General features: G+C 32.3%; 3 protein-coding genes across 3 annotated transcripts; all 3 read right to left on the bottom strand.

Moving 5' to 3' along the window:
- Nucleotides 1-1,301: 1,301 nt before the first annotated feature.
- On the bottom strand, nt 1,302-2,861 carry LOC136071581 (peroxisomal (S)-2-hydroxyacid oxidase GLO4-like). The gene is made up of 3 exons (XM_065783068.1): nt 2,735-2,861; nt 2,391-2,495; nt 1,302-1,688 (listed from the first exon to the last, which is right to left on the bottom strand). Exons 1-3 carry the CDS (start codon nt 2,798-2,800, stop codon nt 1,509-1,511), a joined length of 351 nt encoding a protein of 116 aa, XP_065639140.1. The 5' UTR covers nt 2,801-2,861; the 3' UTR covers nt 1,302-1,508.
- Nucleotides 2,862-3,152: 291 nt separating this feature from the next.
- On the bottom strand, nt 3,153-4,296 carry LOC112009410 (putative pentatricopeptide repeat-containing protein At1g10330). Its single transcript, XM_024041746.2, has one exon. The coding sequence runs from the start codon at nt 3,879-3,881 to the stop codon at nt 3,153-3,155; it is 729 nt and encodes a 242-aa protein (XP_023897514.2). The 5' UTR covers nt 3,882-4,296.
- Nucleotides 4,297-6,772: 2,476 nt separating this feature from the next.
- Nucleotides 6,773-11,492, bottom strand: LOC112013101 (zinc finger CCCH domain-containing protein 62). The gene is made up of 9 exons (XM_024045490.2): nt 11,157-11,492; nt 10,882-11,000; nt 10,170-10,284; nt 10,029-10,090; nt 9,303-9,354; nt 8,849-8,960; nt 8,267-8,365; nt 8,063-8,178; nt 6,773-7,929 (listed from the first exon to the last, which is right to left on the bottom strand). The coding sequence occupies exons 1-9, from the start codon at nt 11,345-11,347 to the stop codon at nt 7,125-7,127; spliced, it is 1,671 nt and encodes a 556-aa protein (XP_023901258.2). The 5' UTR covers nt 11,348-11,492; the 3' UTR covers nt 6,773-7,124.
- Nucleotides 11,493-25,477: the final 13,985 nt, after the last annotated feature.

Below are 25,477 nucleotides of genomic sequence, written 5' to 3'. Positions count from 1 at the left end.
TTTTTTTTTTCATTTTTTATTTATTTTGTGCTTAAAATTATTTATTTATCTATTCATGTTTCACATGTTAGATTAGATATAACATTAGATTATGACAACATTAACACAATACTTCTTCTTTTTCAAAAACAATTCTCTACTTTTTTTTCCCTTAGAATTGTACCCTTGGTTTTTTTAAAGGAAAAATAGTTACCGTCTTATTTTTTCCCTTTCTTTTTTTATTTTATTTTGTATTTTAGTTTTATTTATAAAAAAAATAGATATTTTTCTTGGTGTTTTTGATTGTATGATAGGAAAAAAAAAGGGTTTGAAAAAGTTGTTTAAAACTAAAAGAATAATTTCCAAATTATATATACATTTTAATGATATACAAAATATTATAAATAAATTGTATTAAGAATTAATATTTTCACTAACTTACCTTTGAATTCTTGAGAAAAAATGTATTGTTTTGATTTTGGTACAACATATATATATACATTATATTTTGTGATTGTTAATTTAATAAATAAAATATGATTATGAATTAAAATAATATTTATTAAATTAGTACAAATTGAAAAGAAAAAAAAATTAATGAGACAATCCTAAAAATATTATCACAAGCAGAGAATTAGTGACATAATTTAGGAGCAGGCTTTATCAAAAAAAAAAAAAAAAAAAGGAGTAGGCAATACAGTGGATTCTCTAATTAAATTCAAATAAAAAGTTTTATTAATTTTAATTGGCCTTGAAAAAGAAAATGTTATTTGTCTTCACCGATCTCCATGTGATTAACTTTAATTGGAGAATCTAATATACTACACTTAGGATGTTGTATCTAATTTCTACCTTTAAAAAATTTAAACCTATGAGTTTCACTCCATGATAATTGCATTTATTATCAGGTTAAAACATTAATTAGTTTTTGATATAGACCAGTTTGAACCCAAGATCTCTTATTCGATGGCAAAAAAATTTACTAGTTGAGCTAAATTTCAGTCCATTCAATCCATTTCGGTTCACTTTGGTCCATTATTTACAAAATATCTCACCTTATATAATAATTGAACATATAATGTATTATATTTCCTTGAAAAAAAACCTTAAAAAAATTTAAATCACTTTCAAAATAACAAATGTAGATAGCTAAATTCAGAAAATCTAATATATTGTATTAACAATAATTTGTTAGAAAATAATCAAATCATTTAAAGAAGGGTTTTGAAACTAACACTTACAAGTCTCGTTCACTATTTTCATTTTTTCACTTAGTCAATTTTTTTTTGCGCACCATGATATGACACATACTTTACTGATAGTAAAGTGAAACCTTTTAAAGTATTATTCATTATTTTTATTATCATTTTTATATAAAAATGGTAAATATTTATTCATAGTCCCTTTTCACATATCCAACACATAATATTTACAATTGCATTCATGATGTACCCATTTTAAACACGAACTGATTAAATTAATGATCTGAATCATTTTTGTCCAGGATATTGTCCTAATGCTTCATGTTATTAGAGCATTGCATGGAGTCTTTCACGCTCAGTCCTCACATGGCGTCTAGTAATGTCCTTCACACTAGGACAGCCAGATAGTGCCATGGTGACCTCTAGTTCATCCTTCAGCATTTGGATGACTTGTCTCACCCCATATTCACCCTTTGCTGCCAGCCCAAATATAACAGGTCTTCCAATCTGCAATAGCATATATAGATTACAATAGACTTAAGATAAGAATCAAAATAAAAGATTTAAAAAAAAAAATAATAAATCAGGGGCTTTTGATTGGAAAACACTGGTTGTGGTTATAATTAACAATTTCCAGATTTTAATGCACCCCAAATACCCTATCCTTGATTTATCCTTCATAATATATTTGTTACAAATATGTGGAGCGTTGAGTCCCACATCAAGAAAAAGTAAAGAAAATGAAAAGATGATATGCACAGTTGGTTCCAAATCCGTTGGCTTTAGATTTACGGGTTGGAATGGCGTTCCAACATGTGTATTAATAGGCTCTTAGTAGAGTCCCTAGTTGTCACTCCCACAACAATATCCAATAGTACTCTCAAAGTATTTCAATGATCTGGATATTCAACTTCAGCAAGGTATTTTTTTTTTTTTTTTTCACATGCTAGTTAGACACAAATTGGTTAAGGTCCCACTCAAGCATTATGCTGAGAAAGAAGGATGGCAATCTAGGAGCACAGTATGATAGAATCTCCAAAAGACATCAGTTGTTTGCACAGACTTCTATTGACACTTGAGACTCACACAACAACAACAATTACACTGGTGCATGACTGTAAAATATACATGGTCTATTGTGACATCAATTACAAGCTCAACATTGCATGTGAACAAAAAGAGTCTAAGAGGAAAGTGGGGGGAGCTTACAAGGACGGCTTGTGCACCAAGGGCTAATGCCTTGAAGATATCTGTTCCTCGCCGTACTCCTCCATCAAGGAAGACAGGAACTCTTCCTCTGACAGCATGAACCACCTGCAACCGAAAGGTACATAAGTATCCTCAAACATGTACGCTAAGCTTGTTGATTGAACTCGCAATGCCAAAGAGCATACTAGGAACTATACACAGATCCAAACAGAAAATTCAGGATTTCATGAGATGCACATTTCCTGTATTAAAATGCTTAAAATTCCTACAAATTGTTATGTTGTTGAGGATTTCTTGCTACCATATTACCGCCAAAAACATTTCACTAATTAATAGAGACACACCTCTTCCAGAACATTAATAGTTGCATCCGTATAATCAAGTTGGCGAGCTCCATGATTGGAGACCATAATCCCAGCAACACCTACTTCTGCAGCCTTTATTGCTGCAAATAGTAGCACATCAAGTGTTAAGGAGACTTGAGATGTTGAACAGCAGGAAAAAAAAAAATGCTTGAATTTCTGGGATCTGAGTGAACTATCAAGAGCACCTAACGTAGTAGAATTTACATGAACTAAATAAAATTTTTTAACAGAGATGATAGAGAAGGTAATAATAGGAAAGAGAAGATTACTTAGGATGATCAACAAGTCTCCTATTCTATAATTTCCAAAGGTAAAAAAAGGATTTAAGGAGTTTCCTTTATGAGTAGAATTTTTTTCAATTAAAAAAAAAATTCTTATAATGGTTACATATAGAAATTTAAAGAGCTCCTCCTCCATTTAAATTAGCACATGAAGAGAGTACACTAACATATGTAGCTTCATTAGGCCTTACCGAACATGCCATCACATCTCCATGCGTTATCATCTTTTGAAAAAACTTAATTGCCTCACTAAAGCACCCATTCCTCTCAAACCCATTAATAATACTCGTCCAAGATACCACATCTCTCTTAGGCATGCATTTAAAGAGCAAAACAGCAGACCCCATATCCCCATTCTTGCCAAACGCATCAAGCATTGCATTGTACGCAACAACGCATGGTTGCGAAATTTCCTCAAACACCTTACGGGCATCAAACAGCTCACCAAGTAGCGCAAAGAATCTTACAAATGACGTTTGAATAAACGGGTCATGCAGAACACCGCGCTTGATGACTTGGGTATGAAGGGGTTGGCCCAAAGATGGTGAGGAAAAGGTTGCGGCTTTGATGAGGGAAGGGAAGGTGTGGCTGTTGGGAGGGGCTCCATGGGCAAGCATGTGGGTGAAGAGCACAATGGTGTTGTGAGCTTGTCCAAGATCTACATAAGCTCTTATCAAAGTGTTGTAGAGGAGGGTGCTCATCCATTTTGAATTTGGCGCGGTTGTGTTTGTGCTATAGAGGAGATGACCTTTGGTAATTAGGAGAGAATGGATTTGTTTGATTTGGTTTCGGTGTTTGAGCAAACGCTGGAGGAGTTGGAGTAGACACTCAGGTGAATGCTGCATAACAACCAAGTCAGGGGTCTCCAACACTTTCAACTGGGAGTAAAAAATTGGATAAACCCTCTTTTTCTATGGTGAAGTGCCCACATTTTACACCTAGCTGGAGGTAGTTTACCCATCACAGCCTGCATACTCTTTCAACACCTTAATAAACCTGTCCAAAATGCAACCAGAGTCAGTTTCCCAAGCTGATAAAACCTTTTCTTCCTGATAAACAATTATCTATTTTTTGATAATTTCAGGAGTCTTAGGATGGTTGCTATCATACTAGAGTAACTGGACACCAAAGACCAAACCATGACACTGTCAATATAGGCCGAACTGGGCCTCAGTTCAATCAGTCCAAGTGAGCTAGAAAAACAGGTGAGAGCTTTCGAGTGGAAAAAAACTGTTTTGTACTCTAAAGTGGTGATTCTTCAAGCATAGAACTTTTGGAAAAAACAGAAAATAGATATAGAGTGACAAAAATGCACTTCATCATTACATACAAATCCTCTTTCTAATGCATACCAAATGAACTGTGGATTCAAAACCACTTCAAACTTTCACTGAATATTCCTGCTTGAATAAAAACCAAGTTCTGTTAAATCAACAAATTTGTAAAAGAGAATCATTATCCACAAGTTTAAGAGTTCGTTTAGTAACGTTGTTCTAGTAAAGTTATTTGTATTTTATATGAAATATGTATGAATGAAAAAGTGTATAAAAATATATATAATGTTATTTAAACATTGAAAACTGTTGTTCAAAATACATTACCAAACAACCTCTAAATAATCTCTAAATTGGCAAAAAAATATAAACTTTTTACGATAAGAGAGCAATTGTTTTCTAGAAAATGTTATTTTGACCGAGCAATTGTTTTCTAAAAAAAGTTATTTTGACTACTCTTAGCTATTTTAACACACAAGTCTAAAACATCTATTTTAACATACCGATCTAAAACTTCATTTCTCTCTCTTCCTCTTCACTTATTCTACCTATCTCCCTGTCAAGAAAGGTTTGGGTCAAGTGCTTCACCTGGTCAAATGATGATATGTGTCACAATTCCAAATGATCATTAATGTAGCTTTTTTTTTTTTTTTTTCAGTCTTTTTTTTTTTTCAATATTCCTGCAACAACTTTCTAAATACGCAGGAAAAATAAGATTGATATCCGTACCAGTAGCAGCAGCAGCAACATTAACTGGGATAAAACCTCTTCTTCCGTTGTTTTGTACTCAAAAGTGGTGATTCTTCAAGCATAGAAATTTTGGAAAAAACAGAAAAATAGATATATAGTGACAAAAAAATGCACTTCATCGTTACATACAAAATCCTCTTTCTAATGCATACCAAATGAAATAGTGGATTCAAAACCACTTCAAACTTTCAATGAATTTTCCTGCTCAAATAATACCAAATTCTGTTAAATCGACAAATTTGTAAAACAGAATCATTATTCACAAGTTCAAGAGTCCGTTTGGTAACATTGTTTGGTAATGTTATTCTAGTAAAGTTATTTGTATTTTTTCTTGAAATACGTGTAGGTGAAAAAGTATGTAAAAATACTTATAATATTGTTTAAATACTGAAAACTGTTGTTCAAAATACATGACCAAACAGCTCCTAAATTGGCAGAAAGATTTAGACTTTCTACAATAAGAGAGCAACTGTTTTCTAGAAAATGTTATTTTGACCGAGCAATTGTTTTCTAGAAAATGTTATTTAGACTGGTTAAAAAATTATTTTTATCTATTTTAACATACAATTCTAAAACATCTATTTTAACACATGGATCTAAAACTTCCTTTCTCTCTCTTCCTCTTCACTTATTCTATCTATCTCCCCGTCAAGAAAAGTTTGGGTTAGGTGTTTCCAATGTATTGGACCCGGTTAGATGATGATACGTATCGAAAAATAGACACGTGTCACAATTCCAACAAGTCACTATACACTAAACCTAATTTGGACCCTCTCTATCTAAACTCACCACAGAAAAAAAAAAAAAAAAAATCCCTATTAATGTAGCTTTTTTTATTTTATTTCAGTTTTTATTTTTTTTTCCATTATTCCTGCAACAACTTTCTAAATATGCAGAAAAAAATAAGATTGATATCCGTATCAGTAGCAGCAGCCGCCACAAATTTCAGCAGGGGTTTGGGTCTCGACTCTCGAGTCCGACCTCCTCTATTCTCTCGGATTCTTGGGTTTATCTTGGGCTTAATTAATTGCCATGTGTTAGTACCTGGGCCTTGAGTCTGCTTTCTAAGCAATCAGTCAGCTTTTCTGACTTTTGCTCAAGCTAGGCCCATAAAATTTCGGGCCCATAAATTGAGTCACCAAAAATGAATTATACTTCATTTATTTTATTCTATCAATCAGACCAACAAAAGAGATTTTTTTTTTTTTTTTTTTTTTAGAATAACAAAAGAGATTATTCATTGTACAAGGGAATAAAAAGTAGATATTTATTTTAGTTAAATTTCATACCTGGAAAAAGAATAATTATATTACATATTTGGGCAAGACTTAAGTACAGTACGTAGGTGCTATTTCTTAAGTTCTTTTCTTAAGATTTTGCACGTGGATTTTTTTTCTTGGGTTGGAAGTGTATTTTTTAATTAAATAGCCATATGGCTAAATCTGAAAAGAGAAACTTAAGAAACAACACCTAAAGTATTGTACCTAAATCTTGTCTTGCATATTTTTTGTTGCATCAAAATGCAATGGAAGGAGGACTACTTGTTTCAGCATATGTTCCTTAGATGTTTAAGACAGGGTGGTATCTCATTATTTGACAAACATTTAAATGTCTAAAGTTTGGAATAAAAATGAAACTGTCAGGGTTCAGTCAAAGGTCCCTAATAATTTCATTTTTAATCTAAACTTTAAGGGTCAAAATCTAAATTAAAAAAAAAAAAATTATAACACTAATAAGACTAATTTGTTATTGAGTCAAATCACAATGCGGCATTTTGTTTGTCCCAAAGCATACAAAATCTTTTCAACATTTTCATTGAAACGTAGTAACTGAAAGTGTGTAGACTAAATTGTCAATGGTTCAAATTATAAATTTAAGCACCCCACCCCCCTTTTTTTTCTCAAAAAATTGCATTGAACAAAACTTGGCAAAAGAGTATCCAGGGACCCATGTACCACCACCGAACACAATCTATGTAAACTTTCACCAAACTCCATCACGATTGGAACTAGTGTTGTTTGAATTTAAAATGTGTTGGTACGCCACATTCCAAAATTTCTCTGGTCACCTTCCTAAATTTCTCTGGTCACAAGGCCACCTATCTTCCCTCCTCTGGCCATATTCTCTTCTTCGATCATGCAAAAATTTGCAGCTATCTCCAAAATAGCACCTCCCTTGAGCATAGTATCTGCATAGCTGTTGTTGCATATGGCCTTGCCTCCGTGGTGGACTCATTGGTGGAAAGTGGTTCATGCTTGTCAATGGTGGTGGACTCCTTGGTGGAAAGTGGTTCATGCTTTTCAATGGCTGTCTATTATAGGTCCTATCTGATAACCCTCTTGTCCCATAAGTATTTGGATATTTGTGGCTATGAGCTTGATAGTTGTTGCTTTGAATGTAAGCTTGATGGCCACTGTACATTCTTTCTATATTACTTGCACGCTTAGACTCAACAAAGCTCTGAGAAGGTTGCTGGTGGTGATAGTCACTTTTTGTTGTATTAGTTTGCTGCTGTGGTTGAGTTGCTGCTATTCTTGGTTCAGAGAATAAAGCTACTCGAGTTTGCTCAGTTGGCCTTCCTAAATGAGTGAATGATCCCAACTGCTGAGGCCTCATGTCTAGTTTCCCTGGATCAAGGAATGCAACAAACTGAGAATTTGCTGGTTTTCCTGAATTAACAGATGGATCCAACTTAAGAGGTCCAAATCCTGATTTTTCTGAATTATAATTTTGGCCTGACTGTGAAGGTTGAAATGTTGGTTTCCTTGAATTGACCAGTAAATCTGACTGTGGTGGTTGGATTGCAGATTTTGCAGTTGAGATTGAATTGAATTGAGATTGGTTTCTATTTGTCTCCTTTTTTGAGATCCTGAAGTACAGACAGACAATATAAGCATGTACTAATGCAAGTACAACCAAAATGATTCTGTAACCTCTATCATATTCATATATGATACCAATAGAAGATAACAGTGTTCCAGTATGTAAGCAGAAGTGAGTACCGCATTTTCTTTTTTTCCTTCTCTTGGATCCGTGATTCTCTATCAGACCTTGCAACAAACCCCCTGGAGTGCTTTTCCATCAAAACTTTCTGCCTCTTCCCTTCATCTTCCCATCTCTAAAGAGTTGAAAACAATGTGATTGGTTTAATACTAAGCAACTAACAGAGGACTGAGAATAAGAAAATTTGTTTATATCTTACAAACCTGTCTCAAAGTCTTTAGTCGGTAAAGGTTTCGACCCTTAATTAGGAGGGGATGAAGTGGTGGGAGTGGTTTCTCCCCCTTGCTCCAGAGTACTTCAATCTGTTTAGAATAGCAACAAAGCTGTATGTTAACTATTGCAATTAAGTGTAGAAACATACATGTTCACCAGTTTTATCTAAGGGCAAGACTTACATCCAGTTCCCTTGGTTCTCAATTGAATTTTAAATACACCATTGTATTGACCAATGTATTAAAAATAGTGTTGTCTTTTTCAAGGACAGTTAAATTTAAACATGTGGTTCGTTGCCATTGGTCAATGCAACCACATACTTAAATCTAGTTGAGGAACCTTAGGTGGATCACCTAAGGAAATGTACATAAGTTTACCCTTCATCTAATGGAATGAGGTTAATCCACCAAATAAATCTATTTAAAATTTACCAAAATACAAGCACAGAATAGTAATTTCCATCAAACCTTCAAACAAAGTTTATGGCTGCCTTTTGGACACTAACAAGTAATGCATGCAATGTATACATCCTTTCAGTATTATTCTATAAGGATCATAGATTTTTGACTTACAGTAAAGGTATGCTGTTGCTTGGCAGCACCATAGCTTTCTTTCACAATGCGGCCTGCAACAATCCTTTTGCCACAAGGAGGACCACTGGCACTTCGGGATGCTATATTGAACCTGAGGTTTCCACATTAGAAGTGGAAAAGGTATTGAATTCAAACATCAGAAAATACTGACAGAATAATGTGAGTGTTAGTAAATCATATTAGTAAGCATCACGCCCAAGTTTATCAACCATAGCCCATCTTGACTGAACATCATAATGAGAGTAAGTACAAAGCATTGAGAAGTGAGCAATCAATTGGACAACAATAATTACTTGAATACGCGTTATGTGTGCATGTTTCAATGCTGTGCAAATTGTTACATCAAGCACTACTTCTAAATCTTTTGCCATTGTAAAATAAGAAGGAAAGGTGTATCATTCACTAAAATATAAAACATAAAATATATTCTTACATTTCATAAACATTTTGCTCAAACATAACAATATCACCAGTGCATGCATCACCTGCAAAAACCCCATTTATCTTTCAGATTATAAACATGAAAGAGAAGAAATTTATTTGAACAATGCCAATCAATGACAACGAACTTCTACACTCTATGCTTGATAAAGAAATTTGAGACAAGAAATATAAGAAATAAAGGAGATCATAGTAAGAAGCTGATCTGTATGATTCAATGAGTAATGAAATGTGCACCATCTAAGTAGCATACTAAATATTTAACAGGATACAAATTATCCTAAAGTATCTTATCTTTGCTGCCCAAGCCCACAAACCCTGAATTAGTAACTCCATCTGCTTCAATTTCATATGCACAAATATATAAGAAAGAACAGTATCATAAAAAGGTGATATGTGCACCCTTCAAACCCATAAAAAGGTGAACTAGAAATTCAATGTGGTAATAGTAACAAATACAAATTTTTTACATGTGTTATATTGAAACCAATCAAGTTTGCCATTTCTCAGGGAGTCAAATGTTTGTGTGGATAGTCTAGCTAGCCCCTCATGGTAGCTTTTACCAACAAATATTCCACTCAGGAGTAAGGATTGCTTGGCCCTGGATTGTGACATGTGTATTCTTCTGTTTTTCTCTTGCTTGGAGTCATAGCACCTAAACCAATAAACAAACAAATAACCATCCATGGACCATGAATATTTAAATTATGATGTGCACCTTTACAATTCAACACAAAGCTAGAGGCGGGGTATTTGTTCTCCCCTCCACCATTTAAAATCCTGAAAACAAACATTAAAGATTATGAGAAACCACACAGTTCTTCAAAATCATAGCCACTTCTAAAGAATATGAGCTTACTCTAGATGCTCCTTAATGCGCTGAATGAGTGTATCCTTGTTGCCTGTCAATCTCAGTCCATTCTTCCTCAGATAAACCTTACACTGGTCCACTTTCAGTTTCTCTAGCTGGCCAGCTGCCACCAAAACAAAAAAATAAATTAAATTAAAATTTTCATACATCAAAAAAAGGAAAATACTGCAAGTAATCATCATGTTGTGCATTTATGTGATTTGGCCTGTCTAAAGTTGACTTTCCCTTGTTCTTGTTCATCTCAACAATATTGTGAAGCCTATATATTCCAGCAACAAACTCTACTGTGCTATAATAACCTAATATATAACAACCTCTCTAGCTAGCCCTCTGCCACAACATAATTACAGAAGAATCAATTCCATGTATAAACCAATAATAACATTCAAAGTTCAAACAAGTGATTATCCTCTTATATATTTCTATGATAGCTTCATCAAATTTAAACTTTTTCTTGTTTCTTTTTTCCCTCAACATTGCTGTATATTCAAAGTGCTATGCATATACATGAAACTATCCAATACACACATAGAAGCATACGCACACATTAACATTTCCCCCAATTCTATCAAATATTTATACCATATAATTCAAGAATCCATTAACTGTATTTAATTTCCCAAATACCAAGGCTAAGTTTAATTTGACCCAAAAAAAGAACTTTCTTGAACATTAAAAAAATCAAATTAATGGATTAAACCTTCAATAATCTTTTGCACTTCCCCATAGCTTTTCATATCTTTTTCATCAAGTTCTGGCACTACCACCTCCACCTCATTTGAATCTCCTTCACAATCCATATCACTATCTTCAACGATCCTGCATACACAACAAAAACCCCCCATTAAAACAAAGACCTAAACACTTAAGCCCAGATCAGAAATGCTAGATCAAATTTAACAAGCCAAAAAAAAAAAAAAAAAAAAAAAAACCCCATTAACAAAAAAAGAAAAAGAAAAAAGGTGATGTACAAACCGAGCCTTTGATTTTTTGTTGTTTTTTATTGAGAGGTTAGAGAACTTGGCACTGGTTTTTTCAAGAATAGTGTAACTTGGGTCTTTATCCGAGTCATCAGAATCTTGATCTGAGTGAGACCCTTCACTTTCACTGTATTCTTCCTCCTCTTCTGCAAATGGGTATTCTTTGGAGTGCTCAGAGACCGCCATTGATGGGTTTGTTTCTTGGTCTGGGTTTGAGCTTTGACGCTTAAGCAAAGCTTATATGAAAGGCAATTTTTATTTTTTCAGAAAAAGAAAGAGAATCTATATATTAGGAAACTCAAAAATTAGAGATGATATTAACGTTGTAAATTGACAAAAAACGGTCGGGAACATTTTGAAATTTGAGAATATTCATGTGGACATGTAGAGGCCCGTTATCTTATGAGGTCCAAATGTTCATGAATTGTTTTTTTTTTTTTTTTTTTTTTTTTTTTTTTTTTTTTTTTTTTTTTTTTTTTTTTTTGTGATGGGATATAGAAGTAACAGTATATTAACCACCAAGTGTGGCCCAGTTACTTGTTCACCATTGGGTAAGGCTCTGGTTTAACTGGGTTTGCTCTCCAATTCGAGTCCCAGCAGCAACAACACTTTCTAACCAACGACAAGCTCTTACCGCAAGTAAGAATTAGTTGAAGTGCGCGTAAATTAGCCTGGACACTCCCTACAAAACCAAAAAAAAAAAAAAAGTAACCGTGTGTTTGATACTTTTAAGTCCATTCATAATGTCCTTTTTTGCAAGCACTTTCATGTTGTCTTTTATATTTAAGATTGGGTCTAAAAAATATGAGAGAAAGAGAAGCTTAAAGAAATTTTTTTTTTAATTGTTAATTACTACATATGAGACGGCATATATATAGATGAGTTATAAATGTAGAGTATAAAAACAATCAGTAAGTTTAGGGGAAAAGAAATTTTCATTAACCTTTTTCATAATTAATCCAAAATTTTCATAATTATTAAGACATATACATGTTATAAATGGTGCATAGTAAATTGATATTAACTGTAGATCTTTGTGTAAAAGTAACGTTGTTTCAATCACAACTTGCTACCTTAATAAATTATAAAAATGTTATGAAAATAGTTGTGTTCTTTTTTTCTTTTCTTTTTTTCAAGGGAGTTGTATTCCTAACTTTACTAAAAAAGAGTTTGTATGTTTCATGTTCAACAAGAGAAGAGGATGGTTTATGCTTTATGGTTCTTATTTTTGAGGAGAGGAGGATAGTTTTTGGTTTCTACTTTGGTTGTGTAGGACATAGTTGGCTTCTATACAAAGTTGTCAAGTCTGATCTAAGTTAATTTAGAGGAATTTTTCAAGAATAAAAGTAGTAGATTTGAGCCTAGGATCCCACCTGTGGATTACTATAGCCATGAGAGGGTTTTCTTTTCTTTTTTTCTTTTTTTAAACTCCATGAGAGGGGTTATTTATCAGTCAAAGAAAAACTTGGACATATTTAGTTAAACATAGAGAAAAACAACCATGAGACTATGAGTTGGCTTTTTAGTTAAAATAAGCATATATGTTTAGTTAAATACATGTTTGATATGCATATACAACTTGTCAACTTAGAATTTGGCGAGTCTAATGTTTTTTTTTTCCCCCTCTTGAGAAACAAATACATACAAGAAAGAAGGAATGTAATTCTAACACAAGAGCAAACCATAAACTATGAGCAAACCATAAACTATGAGTTTAGTTATTAGAAACAAGAATGAGTGGGAGTTTTCATAATTGGATAAAATTAATTAAACGTCCTTATACAGTGAAGCTCTGGTTGGCTGATCATAATGCCAAAGACCATACAGTAGTGAAGCTCTGGTTGGCTGATGGAACACTACAAGGAAATTGGACATAGTGCCAAAAGGGGAATTTCTTCTCTGCGGCACAAAAGTATGCTATAAAAGTATTAGTTGTATAACCAGGTATTTTTATTTTTATATATTTTATTATTTTTTCGGAACAATAATTTTCATAAATTTGTTATTAATTATTGACATGTTTAATTGTAATTAAAGTAACATTACTTTTATATAAATAAATAAATAAGCATATAATCTTTTAAATATTAATCATAACATGTCACCTTTATAGTTACTAAAAATTTAAAATTTTGCATTCCTAAATTTATATCTATATATATAATAATATGTAAAACTAAGAGAAAATCCAATTAGATTTCAAATTGGAATTCAATTATAATCTAATTTTGCATCATGTGTCCCAACTAATCTAAGTTTTTTAAATTTTTGTGCCAAGTGAGTTAATTTAATGCAAAAATTATATTTTAATTTGAGTTTAATTTTACAATATGTGTCCTGTGGGGTCAAAGAATTTGGCAACCCTGACCCATTTTATACCAAGCTCAAGGCCTATGCCGAGAAGGAAGAGACGTTCGAGGACAAAGTGATAAAGTCCAAATTGCCCAAGAACATTGCCGAGGACAATCCTGTCCTCGGCCAACCAAGACCATGGGAGGAGGAAGCAACAGGCCACCAAAAGTAGCCTCCCAGAACATCCCAAGAAAAGAACAAGTACAATGTGTCAGCCATGCAAGCATGGTGGAGGAACAATTCTACAATAAACTGTCACCTCCACGTTAAATGCCCACAACTAACGTTCTGGACGCATTAATGAGGAAATGACCCCTGAACAGCGCAGCCTTGGTTGCTGCAACCCACAGAAAGAATGGGAAGGTGGCTGATGGGATAGGCACTCAAGTAGTGACCTGACTAATCAACAAATGTAGTGCTAAGATCAACTGAAATGGAGTATATAATGTAAGAAACCCTTCTGGAAAGGGGGGAGAGGAGAAAATACAATTGCAATTTGTAGAACTTTCCCAACCTTTGTAGTCAAGTATTGAAGAAATAATAAGGGTTACACGTTCCTCAAGAGAGTGTCGAGAAGCAGAATTTCATACTTCTGCCTGTGTTCTTGTCATTCCACCCACTCACTACCATGTATAGTTGTTGCAATCCTCACTAAGGCCTAGTTCTTAAACTCATTCTCTACAAATTCATTGTATTAGGCTAGTTGGGTTTGAGTCCACTCGTCCAGCAGAAGAAGTGCTCAGATCCAGTCCCTACATGTCCCATCTAATCTAAGTTTTTTAATTTTTGTACCAAATAAGTTAATTTAGTGTAAAAAAACGATGAGTCCAATATAAATAAACCACAAAAAACACAACTTTTGAATGATTTTATATTTATGAGCCTTTTTTTGTAAAACTAAAAATAATTCAAGTTTATAAATCATATATATATATATATATATTAATAGAGAACACTACAAGGAAATTGGACATAGTGCCAAAAGGGGAATTTCTTCTCTGCGGCACAAAAGTATGCTATAAAAGTATTAGTTGTATAACCAGGTATTTTTATTTTTATATATTTTATTATTTTTTCGGAACAATAATTTTCATAAATTTGTTATTAATTATTGACATGTTTAATTGTAATTAAAGTATCATCACTTTTATATAAATAAATAAATAAGCATATAATCTTTTAAATATTAATCATAATATGTCACCTTTACAGTTACTAAAAATTTAAAATTTTGCATTCCTAAATTTATATCTATATATATAATAATATGTAAAACTGAGAGAAAATCCAATTAGATTTCAAATTGGAATTCTATTATAGTCTAATTTTGCATCATGTGTCCCAACTAATCTAAGTTTTTAAAATTTTTGTGCCAAGTGAGTTAATTTAATGTAAAAATTATATTTTAATTTGAGTTTAATTTTACAATATGTGTCCTGTGGGGTCAAAGAATTTGGCAACCCCGACCCATTTTATACCAAGCTCAAGGCCCATGCCGAGAAGGAAGAGACGTTCGAGGACGAAGTGATAAAGTCCAAATTGCCCAAGAACATTGCCGAGGACAATCTTGTCCTCGGCCAACCAAGACCATGGGAGGAGGAAGCAACAGGCCATCAAAGGTAGCCTCCCAGAGCATCCCAAGAAAAGAACAAGTACAATGTGTCAGCCATGCAAGCATGGTGGATGAACAATTCTATAATAAACTGTCATCTCCACGTTAAATGTCCACAACTAACGTTCTGGACGCATTAATGAGGAAATGACCCCTGAACAGCGCAGCCTTGGTTGCTGCAACCCACAGAAAGAATGGAAAGGCGGCTGATGGGATAGGCACTCAAGTAGTGACCTAACTAATCAACAAATGTAGGACTAAGATTAACTGAAAGGGAGTATATAATGTAAGAAACCCTTCTGGAAAGGGAGGAGAGGAGAAAATACAATTGCAATTTGTAGAACTTTCCCAACCTTTGTAGTCAAGCACTGAAGAAATAATAAGGGTTACATGTTCTTTAAGAGAGTGTCGAGGAGCAGAATTTTATACTTCTGCCCGTGTTCTTGTCATTCCACCCACTCACTACCATGTATAGTTGTTGCAATCCTCACTAAGGCCTAGTTCTTAAACTCATTCTCTACAAATTCATTGTATTAGGCTAGTTGGGTTTGAGTCCACTCGACCAACAGAAGAAGTGCTCAAATTCAATCCCTACATGTCTCATCTAATCTAAGTTTTTAAATTTTTGTACCAAATAAGTTAATTTAGTGTAAAAAAACGAGGAGTCCAATATAAATAAACCACAAAAAACATAATTTTTGAATGATTTTATATTTATTAGCCTTTTTTTGTAGAACTAAAAATAATTCAAGTTTATAAATCATATATATATATATTAATAGGTAAAACTGAGAGAAAATTCAATTATATTTCAAATTGGAATTCAATTAGAGTCTAATTTTGCACCACATGTCCCATCTAATCAAAATTTTTAAATTTTGTGTCAAGTTGGTTAATTCAGTGTAAAAATTGGATTTCAATTAGAACTTAATTTTATGTAATGTGTCTTATCTAATCGAATTTTTTTAATTTTTATGCCAAATGAGTTAATTTAGTGTAGAAAACGAGGAGTCCAATATAAATAAATCATAAAAAATATATAATCATATATTTAACACTATATATAAAATTAGAGGAAGAGATAGTTTGAATGATTTTATATTTATGAGCCATTTTTTTGTATAACTAAAAGCAATTCAAATTTTATAAGTCATTCTATATATATTAATAGGTAAAAATTAGAGAAAATCCAATTAGATTTTACAATTGAAGTCTAATTTTGCACCATATATCCTAAAATATTTATATTTAGAGAGAGTCTTATTTCTTAATTTTTGAATCAAATGTGAGACCATATCATAAATATCAATTTAAGTGAGCTATTGTGTATAAAAATCAAAGAATCTAGAATTAATGAACATAAAAATATTTAAAAAAAATAGACAATTTACATTTTCTGCCTAATAATATTCTTACAAGACTTTTTAAAAAGTAAAAAAAAAAAAAACTATAAGAATGACTATCAATAATATTTAAATTATATATGTAAGAATTATACTATATATCCTTTAAGTATATCCATGCTATATGCATGAGATTACAAGCTAGTATCTATTATTATTATATAATAATAGTTGAAACTGAGAGAAACTCAAATTGAAATTCCAAATTAAAGTTCCAATTTTACGCCATGTATCCTAAATTATTTATTCTTAAAAAGTTTTATTTCTTAATTTTAGAATCAAATGTGGGACCACATCATAAATATTCATCTAAGTGAGTTTTTAAATACAAAAACCAAAGAGTCTAGAATAAATAAATCCTTAAAAAAAAGAAAGTGCTTCACCATTTTTTTTTTTTGTTTAAAAAAAGCATGGACAATTTACGTTTTATACTTAATAATATCCTTCCAAAATTTTCTAAAGAGTTAACAAAATATAAAAATAACTATCAATAGTATTTAAATTATATATAGGAATTATATTATGCATCTTATTATATATCTTTAAGTGTATCCATGCATATGCATGGGGTTACAAACTAGTATATAATAATAGGTGAAGCTATAAGAAACTCAAATCAGAATTCCAAATTAAAGTTCTAATTTTGCGCTATGTATCTTGAATTATTTATTCTTAAAGAGTTTTATTTCTTAATTTTAGAATCAAATGTGGAATAACATTATAAATATCTATCAAAGTGAGTTATTAAGTATAAAAATCAAAAAGTCTAGAACAAATGAATCGTTAAAAAAAAAAAAAAAAGTGCTTCACAATAATAAAAAGAAAAACATGATTACATTTCATACCTAATAATATCCTTACAAAAATTTTTAAAGAGTTAATAAAATATAAAAATGACTATCAATAGTATTTAAATTATATATATATATATATAAGAATTATATTGTACATCTTATTGTATATCTTTAAGTATTTCCATACATATGCATAGGGTTACAAGCTAATTTATTATAAAGGCAATATACACAACTGTTGATGATGAGACATAATTAATTGCGCAGTAAGAAAGCTAATCACATATGAAATCAGATTCCACACAACAGAAGCATATATCTTAAGCATCTTTTACAAAACAATTAACAAACCCTTATAAATGGATCAATGGAATAAGACACCATATATAATAATTTTTTTTCCTCAACAATCCTTATATAATAAGTCTAAAATTAATTTGAACATAGTTTACAAATCCACTGAAACCATTGCTCCATTGTTCTTGACAAACTCTACATGTTTCCATTCAGTTTGCAGTTTCTCACTTGGTGATGCATTTCTTCTAAATTGAAGTGTCAAGCACACATGTGAGTCTCTCTCTCTCTCTCTCTCTCTCTCTCTCTCACACACACACATAATCTAACATTTGAATATGCTTTTCCATTTTCCTTCTTTTAAATAAGTTGGTTGAATTCTCATAATGTATTAGGACCAGATACCTCTATTATGTGATTTTCTGTTTTGTGTGTTCTTGCTCATGGGTGGACCATGGCCCTTGGTTATAGCTTTTCCTTTGTTTAAGGGAAGTGCTATATGCTAATGGTGTGAAGAGGAAATTGTGGGATTGGCAATTGGCATTCCATCCCTTGCTTAACGGTCACACCACCATAATGCATAATGATTTTCGATTAGTTTTTACAATTTTGTTACTTCTCTCAAAGTTATACCATACACTAGCATTATGTTTCTTCTCTCTCACAATTGATGGGTCCTATTCTTTAATGAGACCCACCAATTATGAGGGAGAAAATATATATCCAGGGTAGGTTATATTTTTCCCTCCCCTCTCTCCATTTTATTTGAATTTGAAAAAGTTGATTTCATATTTAAACTTGTGGCTACAATGGTTTTATTTTTTATTTTTTTATAGGGCCACAACTTGTGGCTACAATGTTGTCTCTGCAATAAGTTGAACATTTCGGGGATAAGTGAATATAATTGCCATAGCCATTAATGCCAATTGTGAAAAGTATATGACATAATGACTCAATTTAATGTAACTTTTGTTTTTAATCTTTTCATAAGTACAGTTAACAATAACAAGTGACGTCATTTATAAAGGAGAAGGTCCTGCATGGACAATTCCGCCAACAAAGCCACCAGTTTTAAGCAACTGTAGATGTCTAGTCCCACGTGTTTATAACAAAGAATGTCCAAAAACATATTACAGAATTTATCCCACAATTTTTTAAAAATAACGTAATCATAAATATAATTGATAGGTTTCAAAATAATAATAATAATAATAAAGGTCTAATTTATAAAAAAATATAATGAAGTCTAAAATTCATAAAACACGACTCTTCTCCTACTGTTGATTAGATAGCGTATGTTCAATTGATTGAAATCACATTTTATTTTTTATTTTTTAAAACCTCACTTTTAATAGATATAATCTTTCAAAACAATTTATTTTGAAAAAGCTAAAATATGAAGCTATTCACGGATCCATTTTGAACCATGAGAACAAGACCTTTACTATTGTCAGTTGTCACTAGTGAATTTGGCATCACATAGTTTTTAGTAGCTTATTTGTTAAAGGTAAGACAAATTAAGTTTAAAAAATAGTTTTTTTTTTTTTTTTTTTAATTCTAGTTGTGGGGTCCGTGGCCTGATAGCCTCGGTCCATCATATAGCAGGCCCAAGGCCCATGCCGAGGAGCGCAAGCTATTTCTGAGGAGAAGGGGGGAAGCCTATTCTCTTGAATCCACGCCGAGGATACCTTGTCCTCGGCCTGACAAGAGTGATTTCAGGGAGTGGCTAACCCCAAAGTAAGCTGTCACTCTCGCATTTAATGCACTCAACTAACCCTCCTGGCCGCATTAATGGAGAGGTAACCCCTTGGCAGGATAACGTTGGTCAGAGTGAGCCACTTGAGTATCGATAAAGCCTCTGATGGGATGGACGACCAGAAAGAAGGCGAATAGACAATCAACAGATGGAAGCAAAAGATAGGAAGATAAAAACTATAAAAGAAGAGCTAGTAAAGCCAAAAGGAGGGGGGGAGAAAAAAAGGCCTCCTCAGCCACAGGCCGAGGAGCATTCCCTCATTTGTAAGAAAACACTTAGCCATTTTTAAAAATAAGTTTGGGCATGGTGATCAACGGCCAGCACCTAAGCCTGTCAGCCCACTCTCTATAAATGTATTGTTTGGGCTTGTTGGGCTGAAAACCCAACACTCAATTCAAATTGAGTCCTTACACTAGTATTTGTTGCTTATTTAATAAAATGTGAGATTAAAAGTATAAAATTAGAAGTTATTCTTTATTTTCAAACCCTTTAAAACCTCACTTTTCTAGATTTTTTTTTTTATTTTTTTATTTTTTAGGACCTCACTTTTCTAGTTATAACTATACTTGAGCCAACTTTCACACACACACACACACAAATTGGAACATGAAATGCAATTAATTTTGTAACAAGAAATTTCATCCAAATACACTCTTACAATCTATGTATGGGAGCATGATTTTGCTTGCAATTGTTTTATCATCTTTTACCAAATAAATAAGTAAACAACATTGTTTTTTAAAAATAAGCTAATTTATTTCTTTTTTATTTCATCTTTCAGCAAATAGAAAGGCTAATTGCAACCCAATTAATAAGGTATGCATTTTTGTTTTCTATATAATTATAAGGTAAGCGTTAATAAATCTTGGGTAAACTACGTATTTGGTTTTTATCCTTTATACTTCTTCCGTCCCAATTTGTTTATCCTGTTTGAAAAGTTAAAATTAAAAAAACAAAAAACATCATTTATTATCTTGTCTGCCTTATAAAAATGTTTAAGTTTACAAAACTACCCTTAAATAAATTTGTCATATTTTTTATTAAAAAAAAAAAAAGAATTATTCTTAATGAGGCAACTAAAAAGGTGCCCCAATTAAATTGATTTTTTTAAGTATTTGTTAGTTTTCTTTTCAAATAGTTTTGAAAATAAAATAGGGGTATAATAGGAACATTAGTAAATTAATGAATTTTATTCTTAGAAACAGGACAATATTTTGGAACATCCCAAAATAGAATAGAGGACAAACAAATTGGGACGGAACGAGTACCATATTTTTATTTGGTCCATAATCTTTCAATTGTGTCAATTTAGTCAAAAAACTTTCAATGTCATGTCATTTTAGTTATTGTTGTTATCTCTTGAATGAAAATTACTGACATTGCTAACTGCCAAACTAATTTTTTGTTTTGGCTATTAGCCACGTCAGCAATTTTTATCTAAGAAATAACAACAGGGATTAAATAGATATAGCACTGAACGGTTAGAAATCAAATTCACAGAATTGAAAAGTTAGGAACCAAATTGAAATATGGCGTAAAGAATAGAAATCAAATACATAATTTACTCAAAAAAAAAAAAAACTTATAACAAATTTCTTTTTGATAATAGCTCATTAAAAATATATATATACCTTTAAGAAAGGGGGGCCACCAAACTGTACCTATAAAAGAGATAGTTGGTGGCTAAAGTCTATTGAGTGTTAGTTTGAATTGCGTTGAAAACTTTTTTCAACAAGTTTACATTTTAAACAGTGGGTCCCATGTGCACTATTCATGGGACCCACAAGTATAGAATTCAGTAAAATTTTTATTAAAACTGGGCCTCACAACACTATTCACACATTTAAAAATTATTTTGCTACAGTGTTTTCAGTTTTCAGTAATAAGCAGTATCCAAACAGACCTTGATACTCAAGCTATTAAAGACAACCATCCTATTTTCACCAAATTTTACACAAAAAATATATATATATATATATTAATATTGCAATATGTTTTACAAATTGTTGAAGTGGAGAGTGATTATAGGCAAGTAAAAAAATAATATCAGCAGTAAGCCCATAAGAGAACAAGTAAGAAATTGTCATATCAACAATTTATAAAAATACTGTAAAATAGTTTGTGTGCGCGCCCAATACCGAAACCCGTTGGGCTGGGCCTCACTTGGGCTCACAACTTATTTGTATGGTGGGCTTGGATTTCCTACTCTGGGTCGTTTTTCTCGCTAAGACTTAACGTCCTCTCTGTTATTTCCTCGTGGGTCTAGGTCACCTTCTCTCTCTGCTCACTCTCTGCATACACTCTTTTTACCGCCCATTTTTCCAACCCCCCTCTTCTTAATATTTCCTGTATTTATAGTCCATAGTTTAGTGGAGACGTCATAATTACTTGCCAGTAAGTGCAACTGGCGGTCCAGTATTAACGATCGTAAATGGGTGATTAGGTGGGAGTGGGATGCGGTGAGGGTGGCGTTGGAACTTGGTTCCCACCCTCACGATAGTTCTCGGCAGCGTTAAAAATCATAACTAGGTAAAAGGTTATTAAAATATGATAAATGACTATCAATTTGATTACAAAAGTCTTACAAATTAATTTGATGAACACGTCTAATTATTTTAGTTCTATATATACTTAAAATTTGATGCATGAGTTAATTTTATTTACTAAAATTAATAATATTCTTATCATCGCTCAAACTTAATTAGATGTTTAGACTACCTCCCAAATTTTCTTGAACAACTTGCTTTTTGATGAGTAAATATATATTTTTTAAAATAAATAAATTGTTAAGGGAGGAGGGCCACCAAACTTTACTATAGAGAGACTGGCTAAACCAATAATTAAAGTTACTTAAAACAGCCAACCTATTCCTACCAAATCCCACTGTAGATTAGGACTTCGCTTTGCAATTAGGTGTGTAGACTGACCATCTTCCAAATTATACTTTTTGGATTAATAGGAATTGGCTAATGCCTATGATTAATCAAGCAGCCAACCTATCGTCTAGTGATCTAGTTAGACTAGATTTTGGCAGTCTATCTGGTTAGGCATGATTCATTAGTATGAAGTTATTGATTTTGAAAATAAACTATTCTTGTTTGGTAATTCAAAAAAAAAAATATATATATATATATATATAGTATATACAAAATGAAAACATTTGGTTTTATTTTGTTATTTATTTAATTTATATCTTCTAATGTTGACATATAATCTTTTGAAAGCTCAAGCTCCCACAGTCACATACACGCATGCACGCGCACGCACACACACACACATATATATAATTTGGTTTTTAGAGTTCTAAATAATGCTAAAATCTATTAATTTAAACTCATTAGTACTCACAATATTTTTGGACAAAGCAACCCAACACTCAACCAATTCATGTTAAATTTAATTTAATTTAGTCTTCAATAAACAAAATCTAAGTAAAGCCATCAAAAAATAAAAATAAAATAAAACTCTAAGTAAATTAGACAAGTTTTTTTTTTTTAATAAATTCTTTAAACTTGAGCTTTTATTTATGAATACTTATTATTTGAACATTTATCTTATATACATAGTTTTTATTGAAAATTCTTGTGCATTGCATGGATTAACAACTAGTGTGTGTGCTCAGGTTAACAACTAACTATATACTATATGATAAAAGTAGAGTCCTAAATGTTATAGATGTTATGGTTGTGCCAAATGGTCATAATCTATTTAAGCCAATAGGCTATCATTTATTAAATACTTTATTAAATTACATAATTATCCTATGCTTTAAAACTTTTGCATGATTAATTTCACATTAAACCCCAAATGTAAAAAAGTTTTTAATTAAGCTAGAACTCTTTAAATTGTTTCAATTTACACATTCAATGAGTCGCTATCAACTAAAAGTAATGGAAATTCACACTGTGGCGAAAATATATCAAAACGCACACAAATTTTTTTTCTTATTATGTGAAATTAAGAGATCTCTAGGGTACAATATTTATGGGAATTATGAAATTATATAATAATGAGAAATTAGTTGTTGTTATCAAAATATTACAAACAAAATAATATTATATAAGCTAATGTTCCAATTTTCTTATATGATATTCTATAAAATAAAAATTGTATTGTGGACATTATGATTGTGTCAAGTTGATGCATTATTTTTTTTTCTTATTTTCCTCACTCATTTTGTCTTATTATGACAATTGACATGTGATGCTTCATCAGTATATTAAAATAATTAACATAATTACCCTAAGTGAAACTATATTACCATTGTTTAAAAAAAGTTTAAACACGCCATTGCAATTAAAATTCTACTACACGTAAAACAATTCTAAAGGACTTCTAAGTATTATACTAAAAAAAATATTCCATATTTAGTGGAGAACCGTATGTAATAAAACTCATTTGAATTGTCAATGTGTTTGGTGGCCTAGTGGAAGGGGCTTTGTGCCAACAAGACTTCATTATGCGAAGCATCTTGAGTTCGAGTCATCCTTCTCCACTAGCAACATATTGATGCTCCTTATAATTTCATCATTAATGAAGTCTTCGCCCGAGAGTAGTTAGACGCTACTATAAAAACATCAAGGTAAAGAAGCCACAAGAACCTACAAAACCGAAAGAGTAGCGCCTAAACTCCTACATTCATCAGTCACATAACCAAACAGAGTGTTGCATCTCCTCGAATCAATTAAAGCCTTGATCACCCGTGAGCAGTCTTCCTCTAATTCTACACTGAACAAGCTTAGTTCCTTAGCAAACAAAAGCACACGAAGTGCTGCCAAGGCCTCTGCCAACTCCACGGACTGAACCAGAGGTAATTTCTGGCTTAATGCAGATAATTTGACCCACGTGATCACGAAACACCACTCCAATACCAGCACAACCCGAAGATGTTCAACTTTCTAAACTTTTATTTTTTATATTTTTATATAACCATTTGAATAGCCACGCTAGTATTGAAGTAAAACTTGTTTTACCCAAACTCACCTGTGTTTACGTTTGTGTTGGCATGTGGGTCCCGTGTATTATTTATGGGACTCGCAAGTACGAATTTTAATAATTTTTTAAATTGAGTTTTATGGTATTATTTATATATTTAAAAATTATTTTGTTATAGTATTTTTAATTTTTAACAATAAATAGTATTTAAATATTTGGATACCCTAACTACCGTATATCTTTTTTACCTACATATGCACTCATTGACAGTCTCCACTCTCTGCCTCACACAGCACTAAATTTGTGCGTCTCTTTCGCCAGGACGACTCAGATTCCCCCACAAACTAAAACGTTTTCAAACTGCTTCACTTCCATGTCATCTTCCTCTTCATCTTCTTTGTCTCTCAAATTATTCAGAGCCTCTACTATGTATTTCTTTCTTCTCTAAGGACCAACAACAATCCACCTCTACTAATCAATGGAAATGGCTTCTCTTCCCTGTTTCCATTCCATTTCTTGCTGAATTACTCGAAGTTTTCAAATTTCCCATCTGGGTTTTTGTGCTTGGATTGTATTTGTTTGGACTTTACTCAATTGGGTTACACATGGCTTCTTCAAAGATAGCTTCTTTTCTTGTAGCCATGTTGCTCTGCTTGACTGCTTCCATTCCATCATGCTGAATCTTATCTGGGTCTAATTCTATTTTGGACTCTTAGATTGTAGTTTCTTACTAAACTTTCAGGATTATTAGAGTTTTCATCAGGGTCTTCTTGGTTCTTTTTGTTTGTAAGAGTGTGTGAATTCTTGGTGCCTTCAATGGTGGCTTCTGATTTAGCCTCTCCTCTCCATACGTGGCTTGTGGCTGCCTGCATGTCTGTTTCCTTTGAGAAAGACCACACTCAAAGGAGACTGAGTCAATCGACCAAGAGAAAGAAGTTTGTGTCAAAATGCATTAATCGTGGTGGTGCTTATTTTGTGAGTAATAAGCTTACAAACGGTTCTGGAATTCAAACCCTGATAAGTTCCTGTCTCACTTTCGAGCCTTGCAATGACTTTAACAATTCGAAAGGGCAGTTCACATTATTAGCATCTCCGACTGCCTGGACTAGAAAGCAAAGGAGCATGAATCGTCCTGCTGCACACTCTGGTAATTGAATGTGTGTCTATGAT

The sequence above is a fragment of the Quercus suber genome, unplaced genomic scaffold (genome assembly GCF_002906115.3).
Source record: "Quercus suber isolate HL8 unplaced genomic scaffold, Cork oak 2.0 scaffold_327, whole genome shotgun sequence".
Taxonomy (NCBI): Eukaryota; Viridiplantae; Streptophyta; class Magnoliopsida; order Fagales; family Fagaceae; genus Quercus; species Quercus suber.
The sequence above is the reverse complement of the archived record's forward strand: the minus strand, read 5'-3'. Positions and strand labels throughout refer to the sequence as shown.

Coding starts and splice junctions, on each gene's coding strand:
- LOC136071581 (XM_065783068.1), bottom strand. CDS start 2,800: ATGGTCTCCAATCATGGAGCTCGCCAACTTGATTATACGGATGCAACT. Junction 2,496..2,734: donor CTATTAATGTTCTGGAAGAG/GTGTGTCTCTAT, acceptor TTTCGGTTGCAG/GTGGTTCATGCTGTCAGAGG. Junction 1,689..2,390: donor TTGGTGCACAAGCCGTCCTT/GTAAGCTCCCCC, acceptor ATGCTATTGCAG/ATTGGAAGACCTGTTATATT.
- LOC112009410 (XM_024041746.2), bottom strand. CDS start 3,881: ATGCAGCATTCACCTGAGTGTCTACTCCAACTCCTCCAGCGTTTGCTC.
- LOC112013101 (XM_024045490.2), bottom strand. CDS start 11,347: ATGGCGGTCTCTGAGCACTCCAAAGAATACCCATTTGCAGAAGAGGAG. Junction 9,355..10,028: donor CTTTGTGTTGAATTGTAAAG/GTGCACATCATA, acceptor GGGTTTTTGCAG/GTGATGCATGCACTGGTGAT. Junction 8,961..9,302: donor GAGCAAAATGTTTATGAAAT/GTAAGAATATAT, acceptor TGGAAACCTCAG/GTTCAATATAGCATCCCGAA.